This window comes from Penicillium crustosum (assembly GCF_028827405.1).
Source record: "Penicillium crustosum strain IBT 35664 chromosome Unknown utg000005l_segment0_segment0, whole genome shotgun sequence".
Classification (NCBI taxonomy): Eukaryota; Fungi; Ascomycota; class Eurotiomycetes; order Eurotiales; family Aspergillaceae; genus Penicillium; species Penicillium crustosum.
Window position 1 is genome coordinate 3,075,298 of NW_026623126.1, and position 19,188 is coordinate 3,094,485.

The following is a 19,188-nucleotide window of genomic DNA, read 5'->3' on the forward strand; positions in this document are numbered from 1 at the left end:
TCACATAATTTTACAGGCATCAATCCCTAGCAACCTTCCATATCGCAGCCATGTCTAACCGAGGACTAGGTATAACCATGAATCCCCACTCTAGTCGAGAATTAGTCGTCCGTCCCCAGTCTAGTCGAGAGCTAGCCATCATTCCCCAGGGACACACACACAGCACACCTCGTGAAAGACGAAGGGACCGCGACGAGTATGAACTTTACGTTCAAATTTGTTATCCGGCGTCTGACGGTGTCACCATTCATTGGATGATTTCTATGAAACGTGCAGGTTCTGAGCGTTGCACCCGGTTCCATAGCACTGGGTGTAGGGGTGATCGCACATTTTCTATCGAACCTAACATGAGATTTGATAGCCGGTCTGTCGAACACACAGAGTTTCTGGGTAAGATTGATAGACTAGACAGAGACATTGTCGAGATCGAGGCTGAGAAGATCCCACTACAGAGCTGCCAACTCTGGGCTTGTTACCTGATGCTTAGACTTGAACGCAAGAGACTGCTCGAACGGGGGACCTACAACCATTTCATGCACTGCTATCCACACAATCGTGTTGAGGACTATGGACCGGGACCTGACGATGAATGCCCGGTTCATGGACATCGACGTGGACACTAGTTATCCATTCTTCGGTCTTTTTCACTCTCGGATTTGTCCCTTGTTTTTTTCTTCTATTGTTTCTCTTGCGTTGACTTTTTTTTATTTTAGTGTCTTTGTGCAGGATTTATATACAATTGTTGGTCTTTGGGATAAATTTGCCAATAAAGATACTGAGAACATATTTCTTCCATCTTCTACAACATAGATAAGACGCTTGCTAATAATTGTAAGTTCTGCAAGGACCGCAAAGTAAGTTTGAACTTGATACAATAGATGGTGCATTTTAAGAGCCCTAGAGATATCGTTCAGCGCGAAGTAGGATATGGTTAATTTCAAGGTTGAATGATATTTTCACAGGATGGTTGGGCCATTTATGTATATCACAGCTCCGCCTGGCCCGGTCACTTAGGTGACTAACTCACTAGGGAGCCCGCCCGATAGTAAAAAGCGGCAGTGTTACCGTCGATATTATATTACGAAGAAAAACGAAATATGGCTACCCTGAATAATATATGTTCTAGGGAAGAGGAAAGGAAGAGGAGCCTTGAAAGTATTATTTTTCATACTAGAGTCCACCAATTGATTGATGGATGCTTAGGGATTTAGATTTAGACGGACTCTCCAGTGTATGGCATGGTTAGGTAGAATGACTCTGTAATTAATGTGGGTGTAAGAAGGGGCAATTAATTGACAAACACCGTAGAGAATACAACAGTATGGGGATAATCGATCGGAGAGAAACTTGAAAGCAAAGTTCACCATTGAGGCCTAACCTAGTTTATCCCTCCTAACGCCAATCACTGGAATGCCCGATCTGCCTCGTCGAATGCAGTGCTGATCTCATCAACGGAAGGCTGAGCCTTGCGAAAGGTTTCCTCTGGGACCTTGGCCTTGACTTGGGACTCAAAAAGTCTCTTTTCGTTGTGCAGATTGCCCAGATATGTACGAGCTTCGGGACCCAATCCGGAATTTTTGAAAAGGGGGGCCTACATGAATGTCCAATAAGTATGAGCATTTCCAATCAAAGATTAGCAGTTTGGGGAACCGCGGGAAACACACCTTGTGTTGAGCGGAGTGGATAGCATCGAGCAGAACAGGGACCATTTGCGAATAAGAATCATAGTACCGGTCGCCTTCTTCGGGTGTCATTTTATCCTCTTCCGCTAGTTTCTCGCGAGCATTTCGAGTGTAGGTTTGCGCAATCATCAGGGATCTGGCAACACCAAGGGCGGATGGGATACCTCCACTATAGTTATTGAGGGAGTCTCTCGCAGCTCCGATCTTCCCGGTCATGGCATCCATGTATTCAATATGCTGTGCAACATTTGCCGCGCCTGAAACCTGTGACAGTGCACAGAGGCCGCTCACAAGGAGCATGTTGACTTTAGTCCACAACATGATGGTGGAGATGTTGAGAAGGATGGACTTGAAGCGGAGGTGATGATGGAGTAGAGTGGAACAAAGAAAGCTAGAGCAGATACGACAATTTAAATACTTGTGAGCATTGATGGAGTTCTACGTATACAGCTGAAGGGAATGCTGGTGGAGGTGATGGCTGACTGAGATCCTATAGGGAGGAATGTTGCTCCCGGGGTTACATTTATTGTATTCCCCCGGGAGATCTATCGATACTTATATCTTGCTGAAATGCATGCATCATCGCAATATAACATGAGAGGAATTTGGAGAGAAGAAGGATTGATTCTCTACAGACAAAAACAAGGTAGATGAATGCTAGATTGGAGGCAGGCAAACCAGACATCGAGATATGGACGTGTCGAGGCATATTTACTTTACACCAAGCACTCTACCAACGCATTCGGCCCCCTGGCCTGTAACTCCCTCGTTTTATACAACAGGTTCCTCTATGCGGGGTTTGCTTTTTACTGCCTTCCAATTCATCTAAAAGAGAATCAAAAAGATACCCCCACCAAATGTCGGTGTGCTTTTACATGTAATATCCCTAACATCATATTAGGCCGAATACATCAGATGGTTATAGTTTTTTGTTCTCAAGGATAGATGCCTCATAAGCGGCTAACTATTCCTGTGTTACGTGCTCCGTACTAGCCACCTAGGCACATATTGTGCGACGCGATCTTTCCGCCTTACATGGGCTACGCAAGGGGTGAAAATATGAGAGCTGAAGTTATGCAATGTGACTACCGCGAGATCGCAATCCCAGTGATATGCTCTCTCAGATCTGGAATCTGAAAATTGGATTTTACACTGCGACATCGAAAGGAAAAGAACAATGACCACGACCGGTCTAACCAAACCAGACGGAATCAGGCATCAAGTTCCATCGGTAGTAGGTAATATTGCTAAAGGGAAACCAATGGAAAATTCCAACGACAGACAGAAAGACCATGCTGGGACTTCGGAATTCGGTAAAGATGGCTTCGTTTCAGCACCTGCCGTCCCTCCCATCGCTATCGTCGGCATGGGGATGCGACTTCCAGGAGAAGTTCGAACGGGGGACGAGTTCTGGGATCTTCTTATCAGTAAACGGGACTGTTCTTCTGATGTCCCAAAGAGTCGCTATAACATCGACGCCTTCTATCATCCCGATAAACCCCAGTCAGTGAAGACAAGACGGGGATATTTTCTCAACGACGAGTACATGCAGGGTTCGGACAACTCATTTTTTGCAGAAATACCGGGGTTTAACACCAGTGAACTCGATCCACAGCAAATGTCACTCATGGAGGTGGTTTGGGAATGCATGGAGAACGCAGGACAAACTAAGTGGCGAGGAAAAAAGATCGGATGCTACGTGGGAGTTTTTGGAGAGGACTGGCATGAACTGACAGCCAAAGAGCCCCAACATATTCCCCGTGTGCATTCGTTTGCGAACGGAGGATTCACTTTGGCAAATCGAATTTCCTACGAGTTTGACTTGAAAGGGCCCAGGTATTTGTCCTCATTAATCATAATGACTATTAGTACCTAATATCAGATCGCAGTGCAACCATTCTCACTGCCTGTTCATCCTCACTTGTTGCATTGCATGAAGCTTGCCAGGCTCTTTACAGCGGAAGCTGCTCCTCAGCCGTGGTGGCAGGAGCCAACATGCTGTTGACTCCTTCTACAAGCGTAAACATGTCTGAGAGCATGGTTCTCTCCCCAGACGGCTACTGCAAAGTTTTTGATGCAAGTGCAAACGGCTACAGCCGTGGAGAAGCGGTGAATGCCATTTTTATCAAACCTCTAGATCAAGCAATTGCAAATGGTGACAATATCCGGGCCATCATTCGGGCGACATCCGCAAATTATGACGGAAGGTCAGCAAAGATATTCGCACCCGATATAAAAAGCCAAGAGCGGCTCCTTCGAGAGGCTTATTCAAGGGCTCATATCCGTGATATCTCGCAAACAGCTTTTGTGGAGTGCCATGGAACTGGCACACAAGTTGGGGATGTCGTGGAGACAACTGCCATTGCTCGGGTCTTTGAAGGGAAGGGTGTGTTCATCGGATCTGTAAGAGGCAGCTACTACTGATGGCATATTTTGGTTTTGTGTTAATGTCTCCGTTTAGGTGAAATCAAACGTTGGACACGGTGAAGGTGCGTCGGGGTTGACCGCTATTATCAAAGCCGTGTTATCCTTGGAACATTCTACAATCCCCCCAAATCTTCATTTTACGCGTCCCAACCCCAAGAGTAAGAACTCAACAACTCCTCATGAAATCAAATCTCTAAATGTCACCTAGTTCCGTTCGAAAAGGGCGGGCTCCAGGTCCCCACTGAGCCCATTCCATGGCCTCGCGATCGCGAGAAACGTGTCAGTGTGAACTGTTTTGGCATTGGAGGGAGCAACGCCCATGTGAGCATGACTACACCCAATTGATTGCTTTGCTAACAAAATATACAGGCAATCTTGGAAGCAGGTCCTGCTGTCGATGATGTCAATAGAAAGATTATTGACAGGCAGTCAATCCCTTATATTCTCCCCGCATCGGCGCAAAGCACCCCGGCCCTCATCTCACGGCTTGCAGGAATACAAGAGTACTTGAAGAGGAAACCACATACGACACACGATGTCGCATACACTCTTGGGGCTTGCCGCGATCATCTGTCCTATCGAGGATACCTGATCACTGACGGTAAGAGTGGCATATATGAAAATCAATCGACCCCACCAGCAATTACGGGAGTTCCGCGTGTGGTATTTGCATTCACTGGACAGGGTGCTCAATGGGCGGGTATGGGAACGGGGCTGATGGGCCACTTTGATGCCTTCCAGCGCGATATCCGCGCTCTGGACCAGATATTGCAAGAGCTCGAGTCCCCACCATCATGGAGCATTGAAGGTACCAGCCCATGTCATATCACTCTCGGTGTCTTGATCCTGTTTAGGACTAATAAAATACCACCTAGGTGAACTTTTGAAACCCGATGTTTCTAGCTGCGTCGATAAGACTGAGTACTCTCAGACATTGTGTGCCGCGGTCCAGATCGCCTTGGTCAACTTACTAGCTAGCTGGGGAATTTTCCCATCGGCAGTGGTTGGATACTCTAGTGGTGAGGTTATTGCTGCATATGCAGCGAAGGCAATTTCGATGCGTGCGGCTATCATCATCGCACATCTCCGCGGAAGATGCAATGAATCCACCTCACAGGCTGGAGGAATGAGCGTTATTGGTCTCGGAAAGGAAACCGTGAACCAATATTTGATTGACGGGGTGGTTATCGCGTGTGAGAATAGTCCTCAGAGCGTTAATATTTCAGGACCTAGGTCACAGTTGAGAAAAGTCATTGATCGCATCATCGAAACAATGCCAGAAACCTTTGTTCGAGAGCTGCCTGTCGAAGTTGCTTATCATTCCCGTGAGTTTCCCTCTGTGGACAATATTCTGGATACTAATAGAGTGCAGCGTGTATGATGAATGCAGGTGTACTTTTTGAATCGGCCATTGCCTCTCACATTGCTCACTATGACACGATGCTTCCTCTTTATTCTACAGTGACAGGCACTATGATAACGGACCCGTATCAGCTAGATGCCACTTACTGGCGTAGAAGTCTAGAATCACCGGTTCTATTTTCTACGGCAGTCAAGACTTTGATTGATCAGCAAAAGGATCGGACGACCGTGTTCGTGGAAATCGGGACTCACTCTACCCTTGCCGGACCCATCCGTCAGATCGTGTCACATCAATCAATTCAGGCTTATTACCTCCCTACGCTTATAAAAAAGGCAGCTCAAACACAATCCATCTTGACAACATTAGGGGAACTGTATTGTCACGGACACCCCGTCGACTTCAGAGCAATAAACGGCACGGGAAATGTTCTCCACGACCTCCCCATCTATCGTTGGGATAGACAAAGCATTGATTGGAAAGAAAGTCGCCTAAGTCAAAATTGGAGATTCCGCAAATATCCCCATCATGAGCTGCTAGGTTCTCGCATGTTGGAAGCTAGTGATATTGAGCCCGCTTGGAGAAATTTGTTGAAGGCCAGGGCCGTCCCGTGGCTTAGCGATCATCAAGTGCTCGGGGATGTCGTGTTTCCCTGCGCAGGCTATATTGGAATGATTAACGAAGCAATACGCCAGTTGTTCAACACCCAAGAATGCACAATTCGCAACCTACAAATCACGGTTCCGCTCGTTGTGCCAACTACCGAGGGCCATGATGTCGAAATTGTCACTACAATGCGGCCATTGCGGATAAATGACCGACTTGACTCTAAATGGTTCGAATTCACCATTGCATGTTACGATGGAAACAATTGGACCAAGCATACTACTGGCCAAGTGGTGGCAGGTGCCGAGAATTTAAAGATTGACGTTCCAGAAACGCATCGGTTTCAACGGCCTGTGAATACAAAATCCTGGTACAGCTCGCTCGCAAAGGTCGGGCTACAATACGGGCCACACTTTCAAGGCCTAGAGGAGATTACAGCAGATATTACCAGCTTCACAGCCAGCGCCGCGGTTAGTGGAATATTCAAAGGAAGCGACAACCGCCATGCTATCCACCCGACTGTTATTGACCAGTGCTTGCAATTATTCAGCGTCGCAGCCTGCAAAGGAAGGGCAAGGTATCTGACAAAACTGTTCATCCCGATATTCATCGATCAAATTTCTCTTGGTCAAAATAGTGATGTAATGAAGGTTGAAGTCACCAGAGAAAGCTTTGCCGGAACTCAGGCCAAATGCAGCATCTCGATGAGTGATGGTACAAACATGGTACTCGCAATGAATGGGGTGACTCTAGCTCAATTGGACCAAAGTCTCGAGGACGAGACATCTGGAATTCCTTTGCTCTCAGAGCCAGAGTGGCGTCCGGATCTTGATCTCCTCCCTGGTCACCTTCAGCTACCTTCTGAAACGGACAGGGGCAACACAGTTGGATTGTTGGGTAGGGCTTCTGTGCTGTCTATGATTTGCGTGCATCAAAACATTGCCAAAGTAGAACCATTCTCAGAACACCTTCAGGGCTACAAACATTGGTTGTCAAATCAAATCATGAAGTGGAACAGAGAGGGTATATCTTTTGTGCCCGAAGCGCAATCATGGACCCAAATGGACAGTGACAGTCTGCGGGCACAGAGGCTGACACTAGATAAGCAGCTTCAGGCTGAGGGATTGGGCTTCATCTCCGAGCTCAGTCAGGTGACAGTGAGAGAGATGGTATCTCTTGTTGAAGGGTCAAATTGCTCCTCGTTAGCCTCAAGAAAGGTCAAGCAACTACAGAAACTCCACGACTGGATCGAGTCTCTCAGTGACCTATTCGGATGGTTCTCTCTCCTTTGCCACGCCCAACCAAACCTTCGTATCCTTGCGGTTGGCGACGAGACCGGGTCATTCACTTCTTCTGTGCTTCAATGGCTTACTTCCGACGGAAAGGTCCTCTGTGCGCAGTACACGTTGGCAACGACACCTGATATTGATGCCGTTCTGAAAGATCGATTCAAAGACAACAACCTAGTAGATTTCAAGTCGTTGGATCTCGATACAGATCCCCTTCAGCAAGAGTTTAATAGCGGTGACTATGACCTTGTCATTGCAATCAATGTGGGAAATCCGTAATTGACGCGTAAGTGGTGATAACTAACAATAATCAAGATCGGCGCTCGGGTTTCTGGTGTGACACCAGCACTGCACAGTATCGGAAAGCTTCTGACTGCTGGTGGACGAGTTCTAATCCACGAACACTGCCCCGGTAAGCTGATTTGTTTTCTCGGTGAAGTACCTATAGATTGACCAGGCTTTTGACATAATCTAGAACTACCGGTGATACGCTATCTATCAGTAAGCAGCCACAGAGCCTATCTTGACAGAAAAAATTATTAACTTGCTTCAAGAACCCCTCCCAAATCCAATCATTTGATGTTGATATCGATGCCAAGTATATGTCAACTGAGGTGTGGGATAGAAAACTTCGACAGGCTGGTTTCGGCGGGGTTGAGACAAAGGGTGATGATGGCAAAGCGCCATATCGTATCTATCGCAACATGATCGCACGCATTCCACCCAGGAACTATCTGCAAGGGAACACTGTATATCTTCTTTGTCCGAGTGAGATGCATCTATACCCATGGCTGATGGAAGTTGAAAATCACTTCATCGGAAACGGCCACACCATGAAACGATGTACCAAAGGAGAAGCGATACCTCACGGGCAACGAGTGATCTCATTCCTGGATTTTGAGAGTCCGTTCTTCTATGATATGAGCGAGGAAGACTGGATGCTGTTCCAGCAGCTTATGAACTCCACCCCCCAGATCCTATGGGTCACCAACTCGGTTGAGATAAAATGTGCTAATCCAAACTTTTCCCTTGTAATGGGAGTTTCCCGTACCGCACGGCAAGAACAGGAAATCCAATTTGGTACATTTCAAGTGGACAACTTTGATAGCTTTGCCGCAGAAGCACTACTCAAAGTATCGACAAAATTCTTTAGGCAAGAGGATCAAACTGGTTTGGATGATGTTGACTATGAATTTGCCCTCCACGATGGCTGTGTCTACATTCCGCGAATGCGATGGAGCTCCCTTTCGGATAGATTGCTATACTCCCCTAACATCGATGTACCCATGAAGCTGGACATTGCCTCCTACGGAACTCTAGACTCACTGTCTTGGCAAGAGCATGAGCTTGACTTGCCCGAGGCAGATGAGATCGAAGTTGAGGTCAAGTTTGTCGGGCTTAACTTCCGAGTGAGTCCTAAATCTTGATGGCCAGATATGTGAAGATGCTAAACAACATAGGATGTGATGATTTCAATGGGCTTTATGGCAAACAAAGATGAAATGGGAATTGACGCTAGTGGGATTGTGCAAAGATGTGGCACCGGAGTAACCGAGTTCAAGAAGGGCGATCGAGTCATGATAATGCAGCCTGGGATGTTCCGCACACGTGTGGTAGTATCTACCTCCCGGTGTATACATATGCCACCGTCGATTTCGTTGGAAGATGCTGCATCTCTGCCTGTGGTTTACACCACAGCGATGTATTGTATAATGGACATTGGGAGATTGGAGAAAGGACAGGTACGTCAGACACCCGTTATTTTACTTTTAGTTAACCTGTCTTCAGTCTGTTTTGATTCATGCAGCATGTGGAGGAGTAGGCCTTGCTGCAATTCAACTTTGTCAGGTAATTGGGGCAAAGGTATGATGCGACTATAGATATTGGAAGCCCAATAACTAACAAATTATTCTTTAGATCTATGCAACTGTGGGCAGCGAGACAAAGGTACAGTATTTGATGAATAATTTCGGGATTCCTCGATGTCACATTTTCAGCTCTCGGGACACCTCCTTCTATCCCAACCTCATGAAGGAGACTGAAGGTCAGGGTGTTGATATTGTGCTAAATTGCCTTTCTGGTGATCTTCTCCACGCTTCATGGAAATGCGTCGCAGAATTCGGCAAGATGATAGAGATCGGAAAGCGAGACTTTCTAGAGCATGGAACCTTGCCATTGGAAGCATTTGGGGGCAATCGGGCATTCTTTGGTGTTGATTTGATTCGACTCGCAGAAAAGGCAGGAACAGTTACAAGGTACGCAATATTGGCCTTTCTCGCAGCAAGGAAGATAAATATGTGACTGACTTTTGGGAAAAAGACTCTTCCGCCAAGTTAGAGACCTTTACGAGGCAGGGAAAATCACCCCAATTCGTCCATTGAGTATTTTCTCCAGCACCGATGCACCTGAGGCATTCCGTCAGCTTCAGCAGGGAATTCATATGGGCAAACTTCTCGTTAGGATGCCAGAAATATCCGAGCGAGGGTTAATTGCCAAGTCGCGTTGCAGGTCAAAGTTCTCCCCTAGTCTATCCTATATCCTAGTCGGGGGTCTAGGGGGTATTGGACGAGCGATAGCAACTTGGATGGTAGAACGTGGTGCGCGAAACTTGGTCTTCTTGTCCCGATCAGCAGGAGCCACTAGTCAGGACCAGTCATTTCGTCGTGAGCTGGAGTTGCAGGGCTCTACAGTGACTATGATAAAATGTGACGTGGCGATCCAAAAACAGGTTCAAGCTGCCATACACGCTTGCCCTTGCCCGGTTGGAGGAATTCTTCAGCTCTCTATGGTAGTTCGAGTAAGTCTCATACTCCCGTATGCGCCAAGTTATTCGACTAAAATTACTGACCCCCAAAGGACACCTTCATTCCAGATATGTCTCACAAGAATTGGCAGGAAGTTCTTTCTTCAAAGGTAACCGGAACCTGGAACCTTCATAACGCGCTGGATGGGAACGATGCCGATCTCCAATTCTTCGTTGTTTGCGGTTCCATAACCGGCGTTATGGGCAACGCTGGCCAAGTCAATTACTCATCAGCCAATGCTTTTGTGTCGTCATTTGCCCAGTATCGGTTACAAAACCGGCTACCGGCCGCTGTTGTGAATCTCGGAGGAGTCGACGATGTAGGATTCCTCGCGACACAAGATCCAACGCTTCGAGAGCGAATGCGTTCAGGCTCTGTGAGGTTGCTAAGCGAACAAGAGGTTCTGGATGCATTTGAGCTTGCGATATTCAGTGACGATGTTGAAAGAACCTCGAATTCCTCGAATTCGCTGCAGATACCAAACAACCTGATTGTTGGCATGAGCAGCACAAAATCCCTTGCTGATGCCACTGTTCGGCCGCTTTGGGGGCAAGATGCACGTTTCCGAGCTTATTCGCATCTTGACTTCGACCCAGAAGCAACTACTGATGCCTCCAAACTTGCCACCAGCCTTCGATATATGGTCTCCCTTCTCGAAAATGACCCGGATACTCTAGATGGGCCAGCTTGGAAGGAACAGATAATGGCGGAGATCGTCAAGAACCTGCAGCAATACTCGACTTTTGCCCGTGGGAAAGACTCCGTGCAGCTCGCCACAATACCAATCGACTCGCTTATGACAGTTGAGATCCGAAACTGGTGTCGTCGTTATTTTTATTTAGACCTGTCACTGATTGCGATAACTAAGGCTGCAACTCTTGGGGGACTAGGAGGTTTGATTACTGCGACGCTACGCTCCAAGTACATAAAGAAATAGTTAGATGCGATCTTATGAAGCCCTTGTTTTTTCTGTTGAGCCTGTTAGTCAGGACGACATATATGGATAGCCCTGAATGGTGATATGTTTCGCTCCATTTGTGTAATTGATCTGTCGGGAATCCCTCTTCAACAGGGGTAGTCTAATAGTTATTTAAGCTGATTAATATTCATGAAGAAAGCTACTAAGACTACAAATGACTGCATCTTTCTCATAGATAGCCAGTGGCGATCACACTTGTACCTCAATTCATGGTTTCTACTTGGCAGGGGGTCTGGGTAAATGAATCGTATTAAAATAAGTGAATCTCGTCAATATCCATCTTACAAGCGTTCTCCAAAGACTGAGGATATATAGCTAAATCCTCTGCTCAAAACTCGCAGTAAGACCCAGGAAACCCATCAAATTTCAGCTACCATCCATCTGGAAAGAAACATCAAGGAATCACGCTATTTAACTGATCACTACTCCGGAGATCCATTGGTGTTGTCGATTTTGCCAATGTCCGAATAAAACAGCCAGACTATTGGCCATGCTATCGTAATTTTGCGGATATATTGATCTATGGCGTAGCGAATACCTGCAGTTTGAGTGAGAAGATTCTCGCTGGTGTCAATTTGAGTAAAAAGCTGCAGATTCTGCTGCTCTTCTTTGGGTATCTTTTGGCTTAGGAAAATCGATTGCTATCTCTCTGCCATTCAAACAAAGCTCTCATTTTTTTGTTAGTCTTCGCCCGGTTCTTGAAATCTCCTCCTATCAAGGACTACGACTTCCTTGGAAATAATGCCATAAAGATGAACCTCGATCAAATCGGGCAAGGCGGCCAATCCAAGGCATGTGTTGGTTGTCTATCTCGTCGCTTTACTATCTATCTATCTATCACAACCCATAAACATGGGTGGAAAAACAAAAACATACAACAGTGAGGATTCGCTGGTGGTCACCCACCCAACTACTAACTCACCGGCGTGTGGCTTAAGTACGGCTGAGCGGACGGGAAGCCCTGTTTTCCACACCCTATGGTCGTATGTACCCTTCAGTGCTAGGAAACCAACCATATCCTATGATTTGCTTTTCGCCGCCCATTACCATTCTCATTCTAGCGATTCAACTAGCTTCTTTTAGTTTACCAACAGGATCTAGTGACTCATCTGGTATATGGAATTCCCCAATGACCGTGGTGGGATGGTTAGTCAACGAACTATGGACATTACTATGACCCGAATGTCAACTACATCGATTGGCTACGAACAATCTGATAGAACGTTTCCTTGCACGCAAGTTCCCTTTCCCTTTCATCTCAATATGTATCATAAAGCCCTAGTCGATTGGATTCCGCATTATCGCTACCCAGCATATAGATCGAATTTATTCGATTACCCCGAGGCCCAGTCAATGAGGCGCGAGAGTATGAAATTCCATAAAGCTCCGGTACGTCGGGAAGGTCAAGTCATCCAAACAACTTAGACAGGGCAAGCTTGTTTGGCTACTTGGCCTTATAGACACACCCTTTGCTACAATATCATTCTCAGGGTCGAACAGTTCAGGATAAGTCCCAAAGAACGATGGATCGAGCTTATATTTAGAAGTCCATATTCAAAAGTTTGAATACCGCTTGAGCATACTTAGGGATAAAGCATAGAGACTCCATATCTGCAGCTGGAAGTACGGTATATGGGTAGACATTTTTATTGCCCATAACAGCTGCACCTTCGACAACATCTACATACACTTTTGTTTGAGGGGCACCGAAGACCAAATCTGCCCTGCTAGACAGGCTTCTACCACACGGCTGCTCACGATATTCACGAATATTTGGTCGATTTGGAGGTTTGTAGCGTGCAGTTCAATTAATCGATGCCTTAGCGCTGGGAATTGGGCCCAGTCGATGACACTCGGATACTGGTGCTGTAACTGTAGCATTGTTGGTTAATATTGTGTGTACCATTGGCAGCATATTTGGGCATGGGTAAAGTTGCCAAACAGTCAAATCGACGATGTGGTATAACTTTGTTTTATACTAGGCAATGGCTACTAGACGCAACAAAGTTCGAGTTTGAAGTGAGACTGGCCATACCACACACGTGGCTGATATAAAGTATCATAACACTCATACCAGTGAGCTGTGACTAAATCTGAGTGAACAATTAAGGTGGGTCCGGTAGAGCATAGGACATCGTGACTTTACTTCTTCTCACAAGTGAAGAACAAGCTTCTCTTTCCAAGTCTATATCAAGTGCTGCAGCTCGCTGATTCATCGTTCGTGAGTTTATTTCATCTGGAAAGTGAAGAAGAAGTATCTCTCAACCCTACAGACCCATTCACCTTCATCCTGTGGGCTTTCAGCCGCGATGTATTTGAAAAAGCCACCGACATGGCAGGTATGTTGCCTTAAGGCAGGACGAAGAACAAGAGGCTAGTGAATCAAGACCTTGGACTAAAAAGTTTTAGATATAGCCAGACTAAATAGCCGAGCCAAGTTAAAGAAAAACAAATTAAAGGGTGACCGCAACCGGCACACTGGTCTACCCCGGCAATAATTCTGTCAATGTGGCTCCGCCAAGACTACCCTAAATTTTGATAACATGGTGTATTATATCGCTGTTGTCTTCTTTCTTTGCCTGTGATCGGGAAGCTGGTCAGTTGAACCGCTAGAATAAGAATAGTAATAATGAGCGAAAATTAAAGTATAGTATATAGTTAGTATTATAGAACAAGAAGGCACATACGACCATAGGGTGTGGAAAACAGGGCTTCCCGTCCGCTCAGCCGTACTTAAGCCACACGCCGGTGAGTTAGTAGTTGGGTGGGTGACCACCAGCGAATCCTCACTGTTGTATGTTTTTGTTTTTCCACCCATGTTTATGGGTTGTGATAGATAGATAGATAGTAAAGCGATGAGATTGACAACCAATACATCATACCTTGGATTAGCCGCCTTGCCCGGCTTGATCGAGATTCCTCTTTATGGCGTTATTTCTAAGGAAGTCGTAGTCCTTGATAGGAGGAGATTTCAAGAACCGAGCGAAGACGCTAGATCGGACGTCTTATGCTTATGTATGCATATATAAGTTTTAATCAATTTTGATTGGCTGCCTTATTTGAGTAGGAAATAAGGTTGTCTCTATTTGACTTGAAGTGAATTTTTACTCAGAGAGAAAAAAAAGATACTATTGAAATATTACACAAGCCTCTATTTAACCTTAGTATTCAGCTGTACCCTATACTAGTTATACTAGCGGCAAGCGATCCAAAATTATGATCTACACAACTAGTAGGACGAAAGAGGGTCACTAGTAGTACCTTGCTAACGGGCCGACCCTTAATCCTATTGATTTTTATTCAGTAACAGTCTCTAACGTCGAAACGGTATTTATAAGTAAATATATATGATTGAGTACGAAGAACTAAACTGGATGTATAGATACGTGTTCGTATAATTCCAAGTCCTCCTATCCTAGGATATACTTAACTACTTTATGGCTGAATGTAGCGATCGCGCTTAGATAAACAACAAATCAGGCACGCATTTGATGTGACAAGACCATTGATTACAGATTGCTTTGTGGATATGTATAGGTGCTAAGATGGCTAATGCTTGAAGGGTATGTGATTGTCTAATTATTACAAGGTTAATTTTGATCATGGTCACTCGGCTCGAGTGGTCGCGCGAATCGCGCGTCAGGGAAGATCTCACCTGGCCCACCTTCCCATCTATAATCAACTCAGCCTGCTCACTCCCTGCCGCGCGACTCAAAAGCGGCGCTCACTAAATTCTCACCCGGGCGGCATCCACCCGACTAATGGCCGCGTTTGAGCCTCGCTCAAAATGGTCGGGCTAGCCAATAGTTTAGTCTAGCCTAAAGCTTTAGGCGGAGAAGTGGTACGAATTTCGTCAGTGATATATGAGCGCTATCGGCTGCCATATATCTCATTTTCTATACCCGACACGTCGCTGCCCAACAAATCTCATTTGGGCAGCGACGTGTCGAGTAGCGCTCCGAACACAGCCTTGTGATTACCCCTCACTTTTGAAGTAAATGAGGGGTATACTTCTCCAGTCTTTCCCACCTTGGCTCAAATACCGTCTTCTACTTTTTATCAACTTGCTCAATATCGTTTCTGTTTCTTCTCCTGTACTTCTTTATTTCACATAGCGTAAAATTGTCTCCTTCAAGGACTTAGGAGTATACATTTCCTCCATAACCAACCTAGACCAAAGAACAACAATGTCTCACGGCGGACCAGGCTTCCTCTACTACCGCTACACCTACCGCTGCCCCTGGAAGAGCAAGACCGACAACATGACCGGGACAGAAGAGGTATGGCACACAGCCATATACACCCCCGTCACGAAACAAAGCCACGAGGGACAAACTGCGTGGTTCAAGAACCGCACCATGGATGCCATTGAAAAGGATGTTACCAAATGCTTAGCCAATGTGGATCGTAATAAGAAGGAAAAGACCTATGAAAGATTCAACCGAGTTCATATTAAATAGCAGGAGTTTGGGTATCGTGAAAAACTGCCTCCGCATACGGAAGGGAAGACGAAGGGGGAGCCATTTGGGAAGCGGATTTAGAACTTTTTTTTCGTCTTTCCTTTCTTTTTGTATTTTCTTTTCTTTTTCTTTGGAGTCGGGGAACGGGTTCGAATATTAGCAAACTAAAGGATGGATTGGATTTATGGGTATATGCTAGAGTATATGCTAGACATAAACTAAATTATCTCGTCAGTCAACAAGCTGAATGCTTCCAACTGTCACTACTATATCCAAGTGACAGCCCGGGGGCTCAATCGGCAACAGAGCTTGCAAATAGTGACTTTCATTACTTGCTCACTTGCCGGTTACCCATGATGTTCTTTCGATCGGTTATCCGGTTAGCAAGTCAAATTGGTGAATGCATTTTGACGGGTTTCCAATGTACAGCGAACGGAAAAGTAGTTGGAGTGGATTTTCAGGATAACGAAACACGGTTTGAGCAATGTAAATGGGCCCAGAGTCTTCGGCAACTTTTTTTTGGAGGGGTTTAGGGTGGAGATCAAAGAAGCGGGCATTTGGGGACAGCAATGTAGAGCTAGACGATTCAATCCAATTTTAAGACAAATGCTCCACTTCCGTAATAGATTGCCCGATCTTCTCAAAATCTGTCAACTCCGGACGCGGAATGCCTGCGATCCAGAGAGAACCCGTTATTGCCTTGCTTCGTTGGTGGTATTATATTAGCCAAGGAGAATGAGCTTTGGGCTGAGCTCCTCGGGTCTTTGTATCAGTACAATTATTGTGTCCTACCCCGCATGAGTTGGCCAACACATACCTGCATGATCTGGCCTTACCTTGTGTGTACCTTTTGTCTAGTTATCATAGAGCCTCTAGGGTATGGCTGTCCTTTGCCGAATTGGAGATTGGCGAATAAGGAAAAGATAGATGAAAGACTCTGCAGGTGATGCCAAGAGCGATGTGGTTTTGTGAATTGTAAAGTGATAATTCAGCTACCCATAGGATTGTGGTGAGTACGCCACTAGATAGAACATTAGCGCTAACGAAAACCACACGTGTCCTGGACATAATCCATTGGATGGGATAGCACCACGTGAATTCGCTTCTCACAGCTTAGAAGCACCATCCGTCTTGGAAGCGGTAATACGGTACCAAATTATGGAAGGGTTCTGACAGGACAGCAACTGATAGGAGTCCAGGATTACCAGGGATATCGCATTTTGCTTCCAGCCTACTTAGAATTGAGCGGCACAGATTCGTCTTCCAAAACCGAAAACTCCTCAGAAGTGACAACCATCTGGGATATGTAATAAGCCATCTACTGACTCATGCTGCATTTCAATCCTTGACACTAAATTGCCATTCAGGGCACAGATGGCATGTTTCGACCACTTTGCAGGACAACTCATACTTGCATTACCCTACTTATCCCTCATCCTCCGCATATATAAGATGTAGTCAGGCCTCCTCTCATCTTAATTCTTGATACATTTCCTGGAAATTTTTATGAGAGTCACTTGATAGCCGGCGAAGTTGAAGACTGAAACATGGCAAAAAGAAAACGAAGCAGCGCAACTCGAATGAGGAGCCTAAGCGACTCCTCACCCCAGATGTCTCTCCTAAAATTGACTACCATCGACCTTTGTCATCGTGAGTTCTTCGAATAAGTCAGAATCAGCGTTTTCTGACCTATTTACTGGCCCTACGAGTTCCCTCTCGTCACCTTCATTATAGGGAGCAAGCAATATGGCATTCCCGCTCATTTCCTTCGGAATTACCCAAAGCTCACCCCTTCCTCTCTTGGGTCATCGACTATCATCATGCCTAATGTAAATGAAGATGTCGGGCATACCGTGCTACACTTCTTATACACCGGCGGCTACGAGACAGTCAGCTCGCCTCTTGATGAAGGTGTATCAGATCTCGCCAGAGAATACAAGAGGAGCGTTCTAGTCTATTATGCATCAAGGACTTGGGGCCTAACTGACCTTGAAATCCTTGCTAAGCAGAAGATGGAGCACTTAGATGAGGACCTTCCTATTCTTGAAATACTGCGGGTCGTGAGGGACGTGTTTTCAAGACTTCCTGTAGATGAAACCTGGCTTCCAAGTTACATTCGAGGAAACCTGCAGCGACTACCAAAGCCTGAAGTTGCAGGGCTTGACTTACACGCATTTTACAATATTCTCGGCCAGGACCATCAATTTGATAATGCAGTGATGAAGATGATTCTCGAGATGCTATCTATTAGCTTATGTTCTATGAAAGATCAGCACGGTAAATTATCTTCAACAGATTCAACATATGGTAATCAGACTGAACTAATTCTTTTGGGAATCATTAGCAAAGATACTGAACGGCATCATTTCAGAAGAATCCCCTCTTCGAGGGCCATCCCCTGAGGATCCTGAACCTGTCCCCGAAGAGCCTGAGCCTGAGCCTATCTTTGAAGAGGCTGTACCAGAGCCTGCCTTCGAAGAGGCTGTACCAGAGCCTGCCTTTGAAGAGGCTGTACTAGAGCCCGTCTTCGAAGAGCCTGAGCCTGAGCCCACCTTCGAAGAGGCTGTACCAAAGCCTGTCGTCGAAGCGCCTGAACCAGAGCCTGAGCTTGAGCCTGTCCTGGAAGAGTCTCCTGCTGAGGGAGGTAGCGAACAGTGGATCGTTCCTCAAGTGTCTGCTGATACTGACAGCTGGTCGCGCGCTTCTTTGTCACCTGGTGATACGTTTAATACTGAAATACTACCAGAGGCTACTGATCAGGGCTACATAGCGAGGATCTCATGTTCGGACTTAAGTCTGTATGGGGATTGGGCAAATATGTCCTCAAAGAAAAGAGCTAAAAGGGCTAGCAAGCTTAGGTCTAGAGGACTTCCTGTCCCAAGCGAGACTGGTTTCATTTCAATAGTTGCAGATTGAGAGTGATTTGGAGAAACTTCAGCCGCGCAATTTAACCATTTACTTCCTGTTCATAGATTCGTACAGTAAAGCGCCAAAATGAGATACATTAAATCTACAGATATCGAGGTAATACTTGGGCCTGGAGCAAACTGGGGGTTTAGCTCCTCAATTTATGGGAGGGTAAGAACGAATATAAGAACGAATATATGGGGCTTATACTGTACCAATTCGACCACCCTCTTATATGATCAGTTCGGTATTACCTTCCGCCACTTTGAAGTAGCACGACCTCCCTAGCACTTTGGTGGAGTCGCCCGTACTCTCTACCACCTCTCGTTCCCCGGAACTATAGGCCCTGTGGGAAAATTATTCCTACTCTGGGAGCAATAATTATTGTGCCTAGGGACCATGCCATGTATCATGGGGCCAAGTATGATTCTAGGAACGCTAAGGGTCCTATTAGTGGGATCTTGATCAGGTAATCAACCAATATCAGATATAAAATTTAGAATGCGGGCAATTTGACTGATATCTTTACACGATATTGATATAGTGATTTATATTCACGTTAACTTCATTGCCGAAAAATGATCATTACAATGATTTGAACACAACAGCTCATGAATTCTCTGAGCCCACTGAGCCTAGAGCCACCAGGGCTCCATTCGGCTTCTAATATAGAA

The 19,188-nt window shown here is 45.8% G+C and overlaps 5 protein-coding genes across 5 annotated transcripts, besides 2 other annotated features; 4 read left to right on the forward strand and 1 right to left on the reverse strand.

Annotated features, from left to right (window-relative positions):
• Nucleotides 1-50: 50 nt before the first annotated feature.
• On the forward strand, nucleotides 51-623 carry N7487_011835 (uncharacterized protein; the record flags this gene model as incomplete). Its single annotated transcript, XM_056879565.1, has 1 exon — nucleotides 51-623. One exon carries the CDS (start codon nucleotides 51-53, stop codon nucleotides 621-623), a length of 573 nt encoding a protein of 190 aa, XP_056724884.1.
• Nucleotides 624-1,402: 779 nt separating this feature from the next.
• N7487_011836 (mannoprotein) lies at nucleotides 1,403-2,003 on the reverse strand (the record flags this gene model as incomplete). Its single annotated transcript, XM_056879566.1, has 2 exons — nucleotides 1,403-1,591; nucleotides 1,665-2,003. The coding sequence occupies 2 exons, from the start codon at nucleotides 2,001-2,003 to the stop codon at nucleotides 1,403-1,405; spliced, it is 528 nt and encodes a 175-aa protein (XP_056724885.1).
• Nucleotides 2,004-2,943: 940 nt separating this feature from the next.
• On the forward strand, nucleotides 2,944-11,105 carry N7487_011837 (type I polyketide synthase; the record flags this gene model as incomplete). The annotated part of the gene is made up of 15 exons (XM_056879567.1): nucleotides 2,944-3,518; nucleotides 3,572-4,085; nucleotides 4,144-4,267; nucleotides 4,318-4,430; nucleotides 4,479-4,917; nucleotides 4,985-5,434; nucleotides 5,482-7,628; nucleotides 7,680-7,776; nucleotides 7,840-7,865; nucleotides 7,919-8,773; nucleotides 8,825-9,106; nucleotides 9,153-9,227; nucleotides 9,282-9,619; nucleotides 9,684-10,161; nucleotides 10,221-11,105. The coding sequence occupies 15 exons, from the start codon at nucleotides 2,944-2,946 to the stop codon at nucleotides 11,103-11,105; spliced, it is 7,398 nt and encodes a 2,465-aa protein (XP_056724886.1).
• A 2,593-nt stretch (nucleotides 11,106-13,698) lies between these two features.
• Nucleotides 13,699-13,756: a sequence feature (Protein overlapping with rRNA (N7487_011838, KAJ5394197.1) was converted to a misc_feature.).
• A 78-nt stretch (nucleotides 13,757-13,834) lies between these two features.
• Nucleotides 13,835-13,965: a sequence feature (Protein overlapping with rRNA (N7487_011838, KAJ5394197.1) was converted to a misc_feature.).
• A 1,369-nt stretch (nucleotides 13,966-15,334) lies between these two features.
• N7487_011839 (uncharacterized protein) lies at nucleotides 15,335-15,607 on the forward strand (the record flags this gene model as incomplete). The annotated part of the gene is made up of 1 exon (XM_056879569.1): nucleotides 15,335-15,607. One exon carries the CDS (start codon nucleotides 15,335-15,337, stop codon nucleotides 15,605-15,607), a length of 273 nt encoding a protein of 90 aa, XP_056724888.1.
• A 1,820-nt stretch (nucleotides 15,608-17,427) lies between these two features.
• On the forward strand, nucleotides 17,428-18,523 carry N7487_011840 (uncharacterized protein; the record flags this gene model as incomplete). Its single annotated transcript, XM_056879570.1, has 2 exons — nucleotides 17,428-17,884; nucleotides 17,952-18,523. 2 exons carry the CDS (start codon nucleotides 17,428-17,430, stop codon nucleotides 18,521-18,523), a joined length of 1,029 nt encoding a protein of 342 aa, XP_056724889.1.
• Between the last annotated feature and the right edge of the window lie 665 nt (nucleotides 18,524-19,188).